The sequence below is a fragment of the Orbicella faveolata genome, unplaced genomic scaffold (assembly GCF_042242905.1).
Source record: "Orbicella faveolata isolate gen_17 unplaced genomic scaffold, um_ofav_v1 contig_25, whole genome shotgun sequence".
Classification (NCBI taxonomy): Eukaryota; Metazoa; Cnidaria; class Anthozoa; order Scleractinia; family Merulinidae; genus Orbicella; species Orbicella faveolata.
This window is the reverse complement of record NW_028301553.1, coordinates 3,185,001-3,200,794: the sequence shown is the minus strand read 5'-3', so window position 1 is coordinate 3,200,794 and position 15,794 is coordinate 3,185,001. Positions and strand designations below refer to the sequence as shown.

Here is a 15,794-nt window from a genome sequence, read left to right as displayed (position 1 = left end):
TAGCTGTAGTAGCTGTAGTATCTGTGGTATCTGTAGTAGCTGTAGTATCTATGGTATCTGTAGTATCTGTAGTAGACGTAGTAGCTGTAGTAGCTGTAGTATCTGTAGTATCTCTAGTAACTGTAGTAGCTGTAGTATGTGTAGTATCTGTAGTATCTGTAGTAGCTGTAGTAGCTGTAGTATCTGTAGTATCTGTAGTATGTGTAGTATGTGTAGTAACTGTAGTAGACGTAGTAGCTGTAGTAGACGTAGTAGCTGTAGTAGCTGTAGTATCTGTAATATCTGTAGTAGCTGTGGTAGCTGTAGTATTTGTAGTAGCTGTAGTATCTGCAGTAGCTGTAGTAGCTGTAGTAGCTGTAGTAGCTGTAGTAGCTGTAGTAGCTGTAGTAGCTGTAGTAGCTGTAGTATCTGTAGTATGTGTAGTATGTGTAGTAACTGTAGTATCTGTAGTATCTGTAGTAGACGTAGTAGCTGTAGTATCTGTAGTATCTGTAATATCTGTAGTAGCTGTGGTAGCTGTAGTATTTGTAGTAGCTGTAGTATCTGCAGTAGCTGTAGTAGCTGTAATATCTGTAGTAGCTGTAGTAGCTGTAGTATCTGTAGTAGCTGTAGTAGCTGTAGTAGCTGTAGTAGCTGTAGTAGCTGTAGTAGCTGTAGTAGCTGTAGTAGCTGTAGTAGCTGTAGTGCCTGTAGTACCTGTAGTAGCTGTAGTATCTGTAGTAGCTGTAGTAACTGTAGTAGCTGTAGTAACTGTAGTAGCTGTAGTATCTGTAGTATCTGTAGTAGACGTAGTAGCTGTAGTAGCTGTAGTAGCTGTAGTATCTGTAGTATCTGGAGTATGTGTAGTATGTGTAGTAACTGTAGTATCTTTAGTAGCTGTAGTATGTGTAGTATGTGTAGTAACTGTAGTAGACGTAGTAGCTGTAGTATCTGTAGTAGCTGTAGTAGCTGTAGTAGCTGTAGTATCTGTAGTAGCTGTAGTACCTGTAGTAGCTGTAGTATCTGTAGTAGCTGTAGTAACTGTAGTAGCTGTAGTAACTGTAGTAGCTGTAGTATCTGTAGTATCTGTAGTAGACGTAGTAGCTGTAGTAGCTGTAGTATCTGTAGTATCTTTAGTAGCTGTAGTATGTGTAGTATGTGTAGTAACTGTAGTAGACGTAGTAGCTGTAGTAGCTGTAGTAGCAGTAGTATCTGTAGTATCTGTAGTATGTGTAGTATGTGTAGTAACTGTAGTATCTGTAGTATCTGTAGTATGTGTAGTATGTGTAGTAACTGTAGTAGACGTAGTAGCTGTAGTAGCTGTAGTAGCTGTAGTATCTGTAGTAGCTGTAGTAGCTGTAGTATGTGTAGTAGACGTAGTAGCTGTAGTAGCTGTAGTAGCTGTAGTATCTGTAGTAGCTGTAGTAGCTGTAGTAGACGTAGTAGCTGTAGTATCTGTAGTATGTGTAGTAACTGTAGTATCTGTAGTAGCTGTAGTAGCTGTAGTAGCTGTAGTATCTGTAGTATCTGTAGTAGCTGTAGTATCTGTAGTAGCTGTAGTAGCTGTAGTATCTGTAGTATCTGTAGTAGCTGTAGTAGCTGTAGTAGCTGTAGTATCTTTAGTAGCTGTAGTATCTGTAGTAGCTGTAGTAGCTGTAGTATCTGTAGTATCTGTAGTATTTGTAGTAGCTGTAGTAGCTGTAGTATCTGTAGTAGCTGTAGTAGCTGTAGTACCAGTAGCAGCTGTAGCAGCTGTAGTATCTGTAGTAGCTGTGGTATCTGTAGTAGCTGTAGTAGCTGTAGTATCTGTAGTAGCTGTAGTATCTGTAGTAGCTGTAGTATCTGTAGTAGCTGTAGTAGCTGTAGTATCTGTAGTATCCGTAGTATCTGTAGTAGCTGTAGTATCTGTAGTAGCTGTAGTAGCTGTAGTAGCTGTAGTAGCTGTAGTATCTGTAGTATCTGTAATATTTTTAGTAGCTGTAGTAGCTGTAGTAGCTGTAGTATCTGTAGTAGCTGTAGTATTTGTAGTAGCTGTAGTATCTGCAGTAGCTGTAGTATCTGTAGTAGCTGTAGTAGCTGTAGTAGCTGTAGTAGCTGTAGTAGCTGTAGTAGCTGTAGTAGCTGTAGTAGCTGTAGTAGCTGTAGTAGCTGTAGTATCTGTAGTATCTGTAATATTTTTAGTAGCTGTAGTAGCTGTAGTAGCTGTAGTATCTGTAGTAGCTGTAGTATTTGTAGTAGCTGTAGTATCTGCAGTAGCTGTAGTAGCTGTAGTAGCTGTAGTGCCTGTAGTACCTGTAGTAGCTGTAGTATCTGTAGTAGCTGTAGTAACTGTAGTAGCTGTAGTAACTGTAGTAGCTGTAGTATCTGTAGTATCTGTAGTAGACGTAGTAGCTGTAGTAGCTGTAGTAGCTGTAGTATCTGTAGTATCTGTAGTATGTGTAGTATGTGTAGTAACTGTAGTATCTTTAGTAGCTGTAGTATGTGTAGTATGTGTAGTAACTGTAGTAGACGTAGTAGCTGTAGTATCTGTAGTAGCTGTAGTAGGTGTAGTAGCTGTAGTATCTGTAGTAGCTGTAGTAGCTGTAGTAGCTGTAGTGCCTGTAGTACCTGTAGTAGCTGTAGTATCTGTAGTAGCTGTAGTAACTGTAGTAGCTGTAGTAACTGTAGTAGCTGTAGTATCTGTAGTATCTGTAGTAGACGTAGTAGCTGTAGTAGCTGTAGTATCTGTAGTATCTTTAGTAGCTGTAGTATGTGTAGTAACTGTAGTAGACGTAGTAGCTGTAGTAGCTGTAGTAGCAGTAGTATCTGTAGTATCTGTAGTATCTGTAGTATCTGTAGTATGTGTAGTAACTGTAGTATCTGTAGTATCTGTAGTATGTGTAGTATGTGTAGTAACTGTAGTAGACGTAGTAGCTGTAGTAGCTGTAGTAGCTGTAGTATCTGTAGTAGCTGTAGTAGCTGTAGTATGTGTAGTAGACGTAGTAGCTGTAGTAGCTGTAGTAGCTGTAGTATCTGTAGTAGCTGTAGTAGCTGTAGTAGACGTAGTAGCTGTAGTATCTGTAGTATGTGTAGTAACTGTAGTATCTGTAGTAGCTGTAGTAGCTGTAGTAGCTGTAGTAGCTGTAGTATCTGTAGTAGCTGTAGTATCTGTAGTAGCTGTAGTAGCTGTAGTATCTGTAGTATCTGTAGTAGCTGTAGTAGCTGTAGTAGCTGTAGTATCTTTAGTAGCTGTAGTATCTGTAGTAGCTGTAGTAGCTGTAGTATCTGTAGTATCTGTAGTATTTGTAGTAGCTGTAGTAGCTGTAGTATCTGTAGTAGCTGTAGTAGCTGTAGTACCAGTAGCAGCTGTAGGAGCTGTAGTATCTGTAGTAGCTGTGGTATCTGTAGTAGCTGTAGTAGCTGTAGTATCTGTAGTAGCTGTAGTATCTGTAGTAGCTGTAGTATCTGTAGTAGCTGTAGTAGCTGTAGTATCTGTAGTATCCGTAGTATCTGTAGTAGCTGTAGTATCTGTAGTAGCTGTAGTAGCTGTAGTAGCTGTAGTAGCTGTAGTATCTGTAGTATCTGTAATATTTTTAGTAGCTGTAGTAGCTGTAGTAGCTGTAGTATCTGTAGTAGCTGTAGTATTTGTAGTAGCTGTAGTATCTGCAGTAGCTGTAGTATCTGTAGTAGCTGTAGTAGCTGTAGTAGCTGTAGTAGCTGTAGTAGCTGTAGTAGCTGTAGTAGCTGTAGTAGCTGTAGTAGCTGTAGTAGCTGTAGTAGCTGTAGTAGCTGTAGTGCCTGTAGTAGCTGTAGTAACTGTAGTAGATGTAGTATCTGTAGTATCTGTAGTAGACGTAGTAGCTGTAGTAGCTGTAGTATCTGTAGTATCTGTAGTATGTGTAGTAACTGTAGTATGTGTAGTAACTGTAGTATCTGTAGTAGCTGTAGTATATATAGTATGTGTAGTATCTGTAGTAGCTGTAGTAGCTGTAGTAGCTGTAGTAGCTGTAGTAGCTGTAGTAGCTGTAGTAGCTGTAGTAGCTGTAGTAGCTGTAGTAGCTGTAGTAGCTGTAGTCGCTGTAGTAGCTGTAGTAGCTGTAGTAACTGTAGTAGATGTAGTATCTGTAGTATCTGTAGTAGACGTAGTAGCTGTAGTAGCTGTAGTATCTGTAGTATCTGTAGTATGTGTAGTATGTGTAGTAACTGTAGTATCTGTAGTAGCTGTAGTGTGTGTAGTATGTGTAGTATCTGTAGTAGCTGTAGAAGCTGTAGTATCTGTGGTATCTGTAGTAGCTGTAGTATCTGTGGTATCTGTAGTATCTGTAGTAGACGTAGTAGCTGTAGTAGCTGTAGTATCTGTAGTATCTCTAGTAACTGTAGTAGCTGTAGTATGTGTAGTATCTGTAGTATCTGTAGTAGCTGTAGTAGCTGTAGTATCTGTAGTATCTGTAGTATGTGTAGTATGTGTAGTAACTGTAGTAGACGTAGTAGCTGTAGTAGACGTAGTAGCTGTAGTAGCTGTAGTATCTGTAATATCTGTAGTAGCTGTGGTAGCTGTAGTATTTGTAGTAGCTGTAGTATCTGCAGTAGCTGTAGTAGCTGTAGTAGCTGTAGTAGCTGTAGTAGCTGTAGTAGCTGTAGTAGCTGTAGTATCTGTAGTATCTGTAGTATGTGTAGTATGTGTAGTAACTGTAGTATCTGTAGTATCTGTAGTATGTGTAGTATGTGTAGTATGTGTAGTAACTGTAGTAGACGTAGTAGCTGTAGTAGACGTAGTAGCTGTAGTAGCTGTAGTATCTGTAATATCTGTAGTAGCTGTGGTAGCTGTAGTATTTGTAGTAGCTGTAGTATCTGCAGTAGCTGTAGTAGCTGTAGTAGCTGTAGTAGCTGTAGTAGCTGTAGTAGCTGTAGTAGCTGTAGTATCTGTAGTATGTGTAGTATGTGTAGTAACTGTAGTATCTGTAGTATCTGTAGTAGACGTAGTAGCTGTAGTATCTGTAGTATCTGTAATATCTGTAGTAGCTGTGGTAGCTGTAGTATTTGTAGTAGCTGTAGTATCTGCAGTAGCTGTAGTAGCTGTAATATCTGTAGTAGCTGTAGTAGCTGTAGTATCTGTAGTAGCTGTAGTAGCTGTAGTAGCTGTAGTAGCTGTAGTAGCTGTACTAGCTGTAGTAGCTGTAGTAGCTGTAGTAGCTGTAGTGCCTGTAGTACCTGTAGTAGCTGTAGTATCTGTAGTAGCTGTAGTAACTGTAGTAGCTGTAGTAACTGTAGTAGCTGTAGTATCTGTAGTATCTGTAGTAGACGTAGTAGCTGTAGTAGCTGTAGTAGCTGTAGTATCTGTAGTATCTGTAGTATGTGTAGTATGTGTAGTAACTGTAGTATCTTTAGTAGCTGTAGTATGTGTAGTATGTGTAGTAACTGTAGTAGACGTAGTAGCTGTAGTATCTGTAGTAGCTGTAGTAGCTGTAGTAGCTGTAGTATCTGTAGTAGCTGTAGTATCTGTAGTAGCTGTAGTGCCTGTAGTACCTGTAGTAGCTGTAGTATCTGTAGTAGCTGTAGTAACTGTAGTAGCTGTAGTAACTGTAGTAGCTGTAGTATCTGTAGTATCTGTAGTAGACGTAGTAGCTGTAGTAGCTGTAGTATCTGTAGTATCTTTAGTAGCTGTAGTATGTGTAGTATGTGTAGTAACTGTAGTAGACGTAGTAGCTGTAGTAGCTGTAGTAGCAGTAGTATCTGTAGTATCTGTAGTATCTGTAGTATGTGTAGTATGTGTAGTAACTGTAGTATCTGTAGTATCTGTAGTATGTGTAGTATGTGTAGTAACTGTAGTAGACGTAGTAGCTGTAGTAGCTGTAGTAGCTGTAGTATCTGTAGTAGCTGTAGTAGCTGTAGTATGTGTAGTAGACGTAGTAGCTGTAGTAGCTGTAGTAGCTGTAGTATCTGTAGTAGCTGTAGTAGCTGTAGTAGACGTAGTAGCTGTAGTATCTGTAGTATGTGTAGTAACTGTAGTATCTGTAGTAGCTCTAGTATATGTAGTATGTGTAGTAACTGTAGTAGACGTAGTAGCTGTAGTAGCTGTAGTATCTGTAGTATCTGTAGTAGACGTAGTAGCTGTAGTATCTGTAGTATCTGTAGTAACTGTAGTATCTGTAGTAGCGGTAGTATATGTAGTATGTGTAGTAACTGTAGTAGACGTAGTAGCTGTAGTAGCTGTAGTAGCTGTAGTAGCTGTAGTAGCTGTAGTATCTGTAGTATCTGTAGTAGCTGTAGTATGTGTAGTAGACGTAGTAGCTGTAGTAGCTGTAGTAGCTGTAGTAGCTGTAGTATCTGTAGTAGCTGTAGTAGCTGTAGTATCTGTAGTATCTGTAGTAGCTGTAGTATGTGTAGTAGACGTAGTAGCTGTAGTAGCTGTAGTATCTGTAGTAGCTGTAGTAGCTGTAGTAGCTGTAGTAGCTGTAGTAGCTGTAGTAGCTGTAGTAGCTGTAGTATCTGTAGTATCTGTAGTAGCTGTAGTAGCTGTAGTATCTGTTGTAGCTGTAGTAGCTGTAGTATGTGTTGTATGTGTAGTATCTGTAGTATCTGTAGGAGACGTAGTAGCTGTAGTAGCTGTAGTATCTGTAGTATTTGTAGTATCTGTAGCATCTGTAGGAGACGTAGTAGCTGTAGTAGCTGTAGTAGACGTAGTAGCTGTAGTATCTGTAGTATGTGTAGTATGTGTAGTAGCTGTAGTATCTGTAGTAGCTGTAGTAGACGTAGTAGCTGTAGTAGCTGTAGTATGTGTAGTATGTGTAGTATCTGTAGTAGACGTAGTATCTGTAGTATCTGTAGTAGACGTAGTATCTGTAGTATCTGTAGTAGACGTAGTAGCTGTAGTAGCTGTAGTATCTGTAGTATGTGTAGTATCTGTAGTATCTGTAGTAGACGTAGTAGACGTAGTAGCTGTAGTAGCTGTAGTAGCTGTAGTATCTGTAGTATCTGTAGTCGATGTAGTAGACGTAGTAGCTGTAGTATCTGTAGTATCTGTAGTATCTGTAGTAGCTGTAGGAGCTGTAGTATCTGTAGTATCTGTAGTAGACGTAGTAGACGTAGTAGCTGTAGTGTCTGTAGTAGCTGTAGTATCTGTAGTATCTGTAGTAGCTGTAGTAGCTGTAGTATCTGTAGTAGCTGTAGTATCTGTAGTATCTGTAGTATCTGTAGGAGCTGTAGTATCTGTAGTATCTGTAGTATCTTACTCGCCCTTACAGCTTACTCGCCCTTACAGCGCCAAGCCACAAACAACCAAACAACTACAGTCAAGCCAATTTACTTACAGTGACTTTCCTTTCCATTTAATAGTGAACAGAGATTAACTTGCTCTGATGAAGCGTAGATGGAAGTGAGATATGACTATTTCCACTTTCCACGTTTACGATGACAGATGAACTCGATGGAACTAGATGTACTCCAGGAAAATTCCGCTCCCTACGGGAACCAATCAGATTGCAGGATTTGTTGAAAACCTTCCTCTGAATGAAGAACTTAACGATATTGCGTGACAGTGACAGGCCAATCATCCATTTAGTGCTTCTGGTCTACAAATTTGTTATTTCACCAATCATTTGCGTCCATCATTTCAATCTGCCCGTATTTAATAGTGGCGGAAACAGACCAAGGTCAACATGATCTGCATCCTTTATCTAATGTAACCACTTTTTCCGACTCAATACAAGGCTAGATCTCTTGCTCTCAACATTGCTCTCCACCAGGGAAAAAAGTTAGTCAGTTGTGGGTCTTAAGTTCTAGTGCGAGCCAGCAGCAGGACAACCTGTTAGAAAAACCCCCAAGTGCTTAACAATGAAAACAAACATAATCGATGACCATTCCCTCGTAATAACAATGATCAGATGCATTTTTTTTTCAGTTACAACAATTCTAATGGAAGCCACGTTATCTTTCGTTTCTCACAGTTATTTACTTTTTCCCCTTTTCTCACCTACCCTTGAGCTCCATTCCTCTATTTTCGCGTTACTTTTGTACTAGAGTACAGATACCACAGCTACTACAGAAACTACAGCTACTACAGCTACTAGAGATACTACAGCTACTAGAGATACTACAGATGCTACATATACTACAGGTACTGCAGATACTACAAATACTACAGATACTACAGCTACTACAGATACTGCAGATGTTACAGCTACTACAGCGACTACAGATACTACAGATACTACAGCTACTACAGATACTACAGATACTACAGCTACTACAGCTACTACAGATACTACAACTACTACAGCTACTACAGCTACTACAGCTACTACAGCTACTACAGATACTACAGATACTACAGCTACTACAGCTACTACAGCTACTACAGATACTACAGATACTACAGATACTACAGATACTACAGCTACTACAGATACTACAGCTACTACAGATACTACAGCTACTACAGATACTACAGCTACTACAGCTACTACAGATACTACAGTTACCACAGTTACTACAGATACCACAGATACTACAGATACTACAGCTACTACAGATACTACAGCTACTACAGATACTACAGCTACTACAGATACTACAGCTACTACAGCTACTACAGCTACTACAGATACTACAGTTACCACAGTTACTACAGATACCACAGATACTACAGATACTACAGCTACTACAGATACTACAGCTACTACAGATACTACAGCTACTACAGATACTACAGCTACTACAGCTACTACAGCTACTACAGATACTACAGTTACCACAGTTACTACAGATACCACAGATACTACAGATACTACAGCTACTACAGCTACTACAGATACTACAGCTACTACAGAGACTACAGATACTACAGATACTACAGCTACTACAGAGACTACAGATACTACAGATACTACAGCTACTACAGCTACTACAGCTACTACAGCTACTACAGCTACTACAGCTACTACAGATACTACAGCTACTACAGCTACTACATATACTACAGATACTACAGTTACTACAGTGACTACAGATACTACAGCTACTACAGCTACTACAGCTACTACAGCTACTACAGATACTACAGTTACTACAGTGACTACAGATACTACAGCTACTACAGCTACTACAGCTACTACAGCTACTGCAGATACCACAGCTACTACAAACACTACAGATACTACAGCTACTACAGCTACTACAGCTACTACAGCTACTACAGATACTACAGATACTACAGCTACTACAGATACTACAGATACTATAGCTACTACAGATACTACAGATACTACAGATACTACAGCTACTACAGCTACTACAGCTACTACAGCTACTACACATACTACAGCTACTACAGATACTACAGATACTACAGATACTACAGATACTACAGCTACTACAGCTACTACAGCTACTACAGATACTACAGATACTACAGCTACTACAGCTACTACAGCTACTACAGATACTACAGATACTACAGATACTACAGATACTACAGCTACTACAGATACTACAGCTACTACAGATACTACAGCTACTACAGATACTACAGCTACTACAGCTACTACAGATACTACAGTTACCACAGTTACTACAGATACCACAGATACTACAGATACTACAGCTACTACAGATACTACAGCTACTACAGATACTACAGCTACTACAGATACTACAGCTACTACAGCTACTACAGCTACTACAGATACTACAGTTACCACAGTTACTACAGATACCACAGATACTACAGATACTACAGCTACTACAGATACTACAGCTACTACAGATACTACAGCTACTACAGATACTACAGCTACTACAGCTACTACAGCTACTACAGATACTACAGTTACCACAGTTACTACAGATACCACAGATACTACAGATACTACAGCTACTACAGCTACTACAGATACTACAGCTACTACAGAGACTACAGATACTACAGATACTACAGCTACTACAGAGACTACAGATACTACAGATACTACAGCTACTACAGCTACTACAGCTACTACAGCTACTACAGCTACTACAGCTACTACAGATACTACAGCTACTACAGCTACTACATATACTACAGATACTACAGTTACTACAGTGACTACAGATACTACAGCTACTACAGCTACTACAGCTACTACAGCTACTACAGATACTACAGTTACTACAGTGACTACAGATACTACAGCTACTACAGCTACTACAGCTACTACAGCTACTGCAGATACCACAGCTACTACAAACACTACAGATACTACAGCTACTACAGCTACTACAGCTACTACAGCTACTACAGATACTACAGATACTACAGCTACTACAGATACTACAGATACTATAGCTACTACAGATACTACAGATACTACAGATACTACAGCTACTACAGCTACTACAGCTACTACAGCTACTACACATACTACAGCTACTACAGATACTACAGATACTACAGATACTACAGATACTACAGCTACTACAGATACTACAGCTACTACAGATACTACAGCTACTACAGATACTACAGCTACTACAGCTACTACAGCTACTACAGCTACTACAGATACTACAGTTACCACAGTTACTACAGATACCACAGATACTACAGCTACTACATATACTACAGCTACTACAGATACTACAGCTACTACAGATACTACAGCTACTACAGCTACTACAGCTACTACAGATACTACAGTTACCACAGTTACTACAGATACCACAGATACTACAGCTACTACAGCTACTACAGATACTACAGCTACTACAGAGACTACAGATACTACAGATACTACAGCTACTACAGAGACTACAGATACTACAGATACTACAGCTACTACAGCTACTACAGCTACTACAGCTACTACAGCTACTACAGATACTACAGCTACTACAGCTACTACATATACTACAGATACTACAGTTACTACAGCTACTACAGATACTACAGCTACTACAGCTACTACAGCTACTACAGATACTACAGACACTACAGTTACTACAGTGACTACAGATACTACAGTGACTACAGTGACTACAGATACTACAGCTACTACAGCTACTACAGCTACTACAGCTACTACAGATACTACAGATACTACAGCTACTACAGATACTACAGATACTATAGCTACTACAGATACTACAGATACTACAGATACTACAGCTACTACAGCTACTACAGCTACTACAGCTACTACACATACTACAGCTACTACAGATACTACAGATACTACAGTTACCACAGTTACTACAGCTACTACAGATACTACAGATACTACAGCTACTACACATACTACAGCTACTACAGATACTACAGATACTACAGCTACTACACATACTACAGCTGCTACAGATACTACAGATACTACAGATACTACAGATACTACAGTTACCACAGTTACTACAGCTACTACAGATACTACAGATACTACAGCTACTACACATACTACAGCTACTACAGATACTACAGATACTACAGCTACTACACATACTACAGCTGCTACAGATACTACAGATACTACAGATACTACAGCTACTGTAGATACTACAGGTACTACAAATACTACAGCTACTACAGATACTACAGCTACTACAGCTACTACAGATACTACAGCTACTACAGCTAATACAGCTAATACAGATACTACAGCTACTACAGCTACTACACATACTACAGCTACTACAGATACTACAGTTACCACAGTTACTACAGATACCACAGATACTACAGATACTATAGCTACTACAGATACTACAGCTACTACAGCTACTACAGATACTACAGCTACTGCAGATACTACAGCTACTACAAATACTACAGCTACTACAGATACTACAGCTACTACAGCTACTACAGCTACTACAGATACTACAGATACTACAGCTACTACAGATACTACAGATACTACAGCTACTACAGATACTACAGCTACTACAGCTACTACAGATACCACAGCTACTACAGATACTACAGCTGCTACAGCTAGTACAGCTACTACAGCTACTACAGATACTACAGCTGCTACAGCTAGTACAGCTACTACAGCTACTACAGATACTACAGCTACTACAGCTACTACAAATACTACAGTTACTACAGCTACTACAGCTGCTACAACTACTACAGCTACTACAGATACTACAGCCACTACAGCTACTACAGCTACTACAGATACTACAAATACTACAGATACTACAGCTACTACAGCTACTACAGCTACTACAGCTGCTACAGCTGCTACAGCTACTACAGCTACTACAGCTACTACAGATACTACAGCTACTACAGATACTACAGCTACTACAGCTACTACAATTACTACAGATACTACAGATACTACAGCTACTACAGCTACTACAGATACTAGAGATACTACAGCTACTACAGATACTACAGCTACTACAGCTACTACAGCTACTACAGATACTACAGCTACTACAGCTACTACATATACTACAGATACTACAGTTACTACAGTGACTACAGATACTACAGCTACTACAGCTACTACAGCTACTACAGATACTACAGATACTACAGTTACTACAGTGACTACAGATACTACAGTGACTACAGTGACTACAGATACTACAGCTACTACAGCTACTACAGCTACTACAGCTACTGCAGATACCACAGCTACTACAAACACTACAGATACTACAGCTACTACAGCTACTACAGCTACTACAGCTACTACAGATACTACAGATACTACAGCTACTACAGATACTACAGATACTATAGCTACTACAGATACTACAGATACTACAGATACTACAGCTACTACAGCTACTACAGCTACTACAGCTACTACAGCTACTACAGCTACTACACATACTACAGCTACTACAGATACTACAGATACTACAGTTACCACAGTTACTACAGCTACTACAGATACTACAGATACTACAGCTACTACACATACTACAGCTACTACAGATACTACAGATACTACAGATACTACAGCTACTACACATACTACAGCTGCTACAGATACTACAGATACTACAGATACTACAGATACTACAGTTACCACAGTTACTACAGCTACTACAGATACTACAGATACTACAGCTACTACACATACTACAGCTACTACAGATACTACAGATACTACAGTTACCAGAGTTACTACAGCTACTACAGATACTACAGATACTACAGCTACTACACATACTACAGCTGCTACAGATACTACAGATACTACAGATACTACAGATACTACAGCTACTGTAGATACTACAGGTACTACAAATACTACAGCTACTACAGATACTACAGCTACTACAGCTACTACAGATACTACAGCTACTACAGCTAATACAGCTAATACAGATACTACAGCTACTACAGCTACTACACATACTACAGCTACTACAGATACTACAGTTACTACAGATACCACAGATACTACAGATACTATAGCTACTACAGATACTACAGATACTACAGCTACTACAGCTACTACAGCTACTACAGCTACTACAGATACTACAGCTACTGCAGATACTACAGCTACTACAAATACTACAGCTACTACAGATACTACAGCTACTACAGCTACTACAGCTACTACAGATACTACAGATACTACAGCTACTACAGATACTACAGATACTACAGCTACTACAGATACTACAGCTACTACAGCTACTACAGATACCACAGCTACTACAGATACTACAGCTGCTACAGCTAGTACAGCTACTACAGCTACTACAGATACTACAGCTACTACAGCTACTACAAATACTACAGTTACTACAGCTACTACAGCTGCTACAACTACTACAGCTACTACAGATACTACAGCCACTACAGCTACTACAGCTACTACAGATACTACAAATACTACAGATACTACAGCTACTACAGCTACTACAGCTACTACAGCTGCTACAGCTGCTACAGCTACTACAGCTACTACAGATACTACAGCTACTACAGATACTACAGCTACTACAGCTACTACAATTACTACAGATACTACAGATACTACAGCTACTACAGCTACTACAGATACTAGAGATACTACAGCTACTACAGATACTACAGCTACTACAGCTACTACAGCTACTACAAATACTACAGCTACTACAGATACTACAGATACTACAGCTACTACAGCTACTACAGCTACTACAGCTACTATAGCGACTATTGCTACTATATCAGTGCTATAGCCATAGCAATGCTATAGCCAATATATAGGCGACACTACCAGCAAATGTGTGGGTGTATCTCGGGACATTATACGTAGTCTCACACCAAGTACTTACCCTTTGTCTGATCTTACCGAAGTGCTCTGGTAGTGTAAACTGCGCACGCGCTGATAGGGTAACTTTCAATAGATATCGGGCGCACTTCCGGTTTCTTTAAATGCTAAAGGACACGCGGTTTTTCCTTAAATCCAGCCTTTTTCGGCGAATTTCGATTAAAGCCAATGTTGGAAACATAGCTATGCATTCCTTTTTCGAAATCATACTTTTTTCAGAAAATTACGAACTTTTCAATATTTTGAAATCCTCTCAAAACCTGACCTTTTAGAAATGAAACAAAATCGATGCATAGCGTAACGAAGATTTAAATTGAAATATTAAATCAATGAAAAAAATCCTGATAAAGTAATTTGCCTGGGAGCCTTTGCATTTTTGCTGTACTAGTCACATGACCATAGGCGTGGCCTGATGACGTCATCACTAGTGTTACTGATCATGAAAAAGTTAAAACACATGATATAACTCTGAACTAACTAAAAATGATGAGGTTATATGAGAATAAATTTTCCTTAGCAACGGCTCGAAAAGATCGGTTAATGGGCCCTTAATGACGACCATCACCCAGGTGATCTGGTGACGTCATTGCGCGAGACTGGAGAGAAAATTTTATTGCCATATCCCATAAGGCAGCCCGTGCGTAGTCGTGAGTTTGCATTTGAATGATGGCGGTCACTGCCAGAGCGAGTGTTGCTTTTCAGAATTATTTTGTCTTGTCTTATACCGCGCTTGGAACTCGGAATTGTGCTGTAAATGTGAGAAGTGTTGATATGGACAGTAGGGAAGTCTCTTTCGACGGTGAATCTTTTCGATTCTACACTTGGATGGAAGTGATTTGAGTACTTGAATCGCGCAACATGCAGCGCTGGCCGCACCGCATTGTAAGCTCGAAAATCACTTGGTGTTTTACTTCAATTTGCTTTTAATAGTGTACTTTCTACACAGTATTAAAGGTACTGTATTCCATCGATCTCTAGCTTGCTTTTATTTAGTCATTCATTTTATTATTATCGTATGTCGGCCAGAGCACTATTTCGGTCCACCATTCGATCAAACGCTCTCCAACTCAGTAAAGAAAAAAAATTTAATAATCTGAATGGCACACGCCAAGAATTGCTAGAAAAGATTGGCCTGACCTGGATACAGCGTTTTCGATAACAGGATTCTTGTTATTCCGGTTACACCGCGTAGGCGTGAGCGTGTAGTTCAAAATGGCGTCTGACTCCTCGTCTGGGTTGAGTACTTTTCACAAAGCTATCGAATTCTCCTTAAAGAAACTGGGTAAGTCGAAACTAGAATTGAAGAGAGAACAGTATGAAGCCATAGGGGCAATATGTTTTGAAAGAAACGACGCGTCAGCAGTATTGCCAACTGGATTTGGTAAATCGCTGATTTACCAAGTATTATTGTGAAGTTTATATGAAATAATTCATATATGAACTGCGGTCGTAGATGAAAGTGAAGAATGATCCCCGCAGTTCATATATGAATTATTTCATATAAACTTCACAATATTTCACTCCTCACGGGAAGATATGAACTCAACTAATTGACCTCGCTCCCAATGTGTGGCTTCA

The 15,794-nt window shown here is 39.5% G+C and overlaps 1 protein-coding gene across 1 annotated transcript in view; it reads left to right on the top strand.

Moving 5' to 3' along the window:
• The first annotated feature begins 15,428 nt into the window (after positions 1-15,428).
• Positions 15,429-15,794, top strand: part of LOC149108584 (uncharacterized) — a 1,854-nt gene continuing 1,488 nt past the window's right edge. Inside the window, exon 1 of the mRNA XM_089293793.1 lies at positions 15,429-15,498. Coding sequence (XP_089149919.1) covers positions 15,429-15,498 — 70 coding nt within the window. The remainder of the gene's footprint in view (positions 15,499-15,794) is intronic.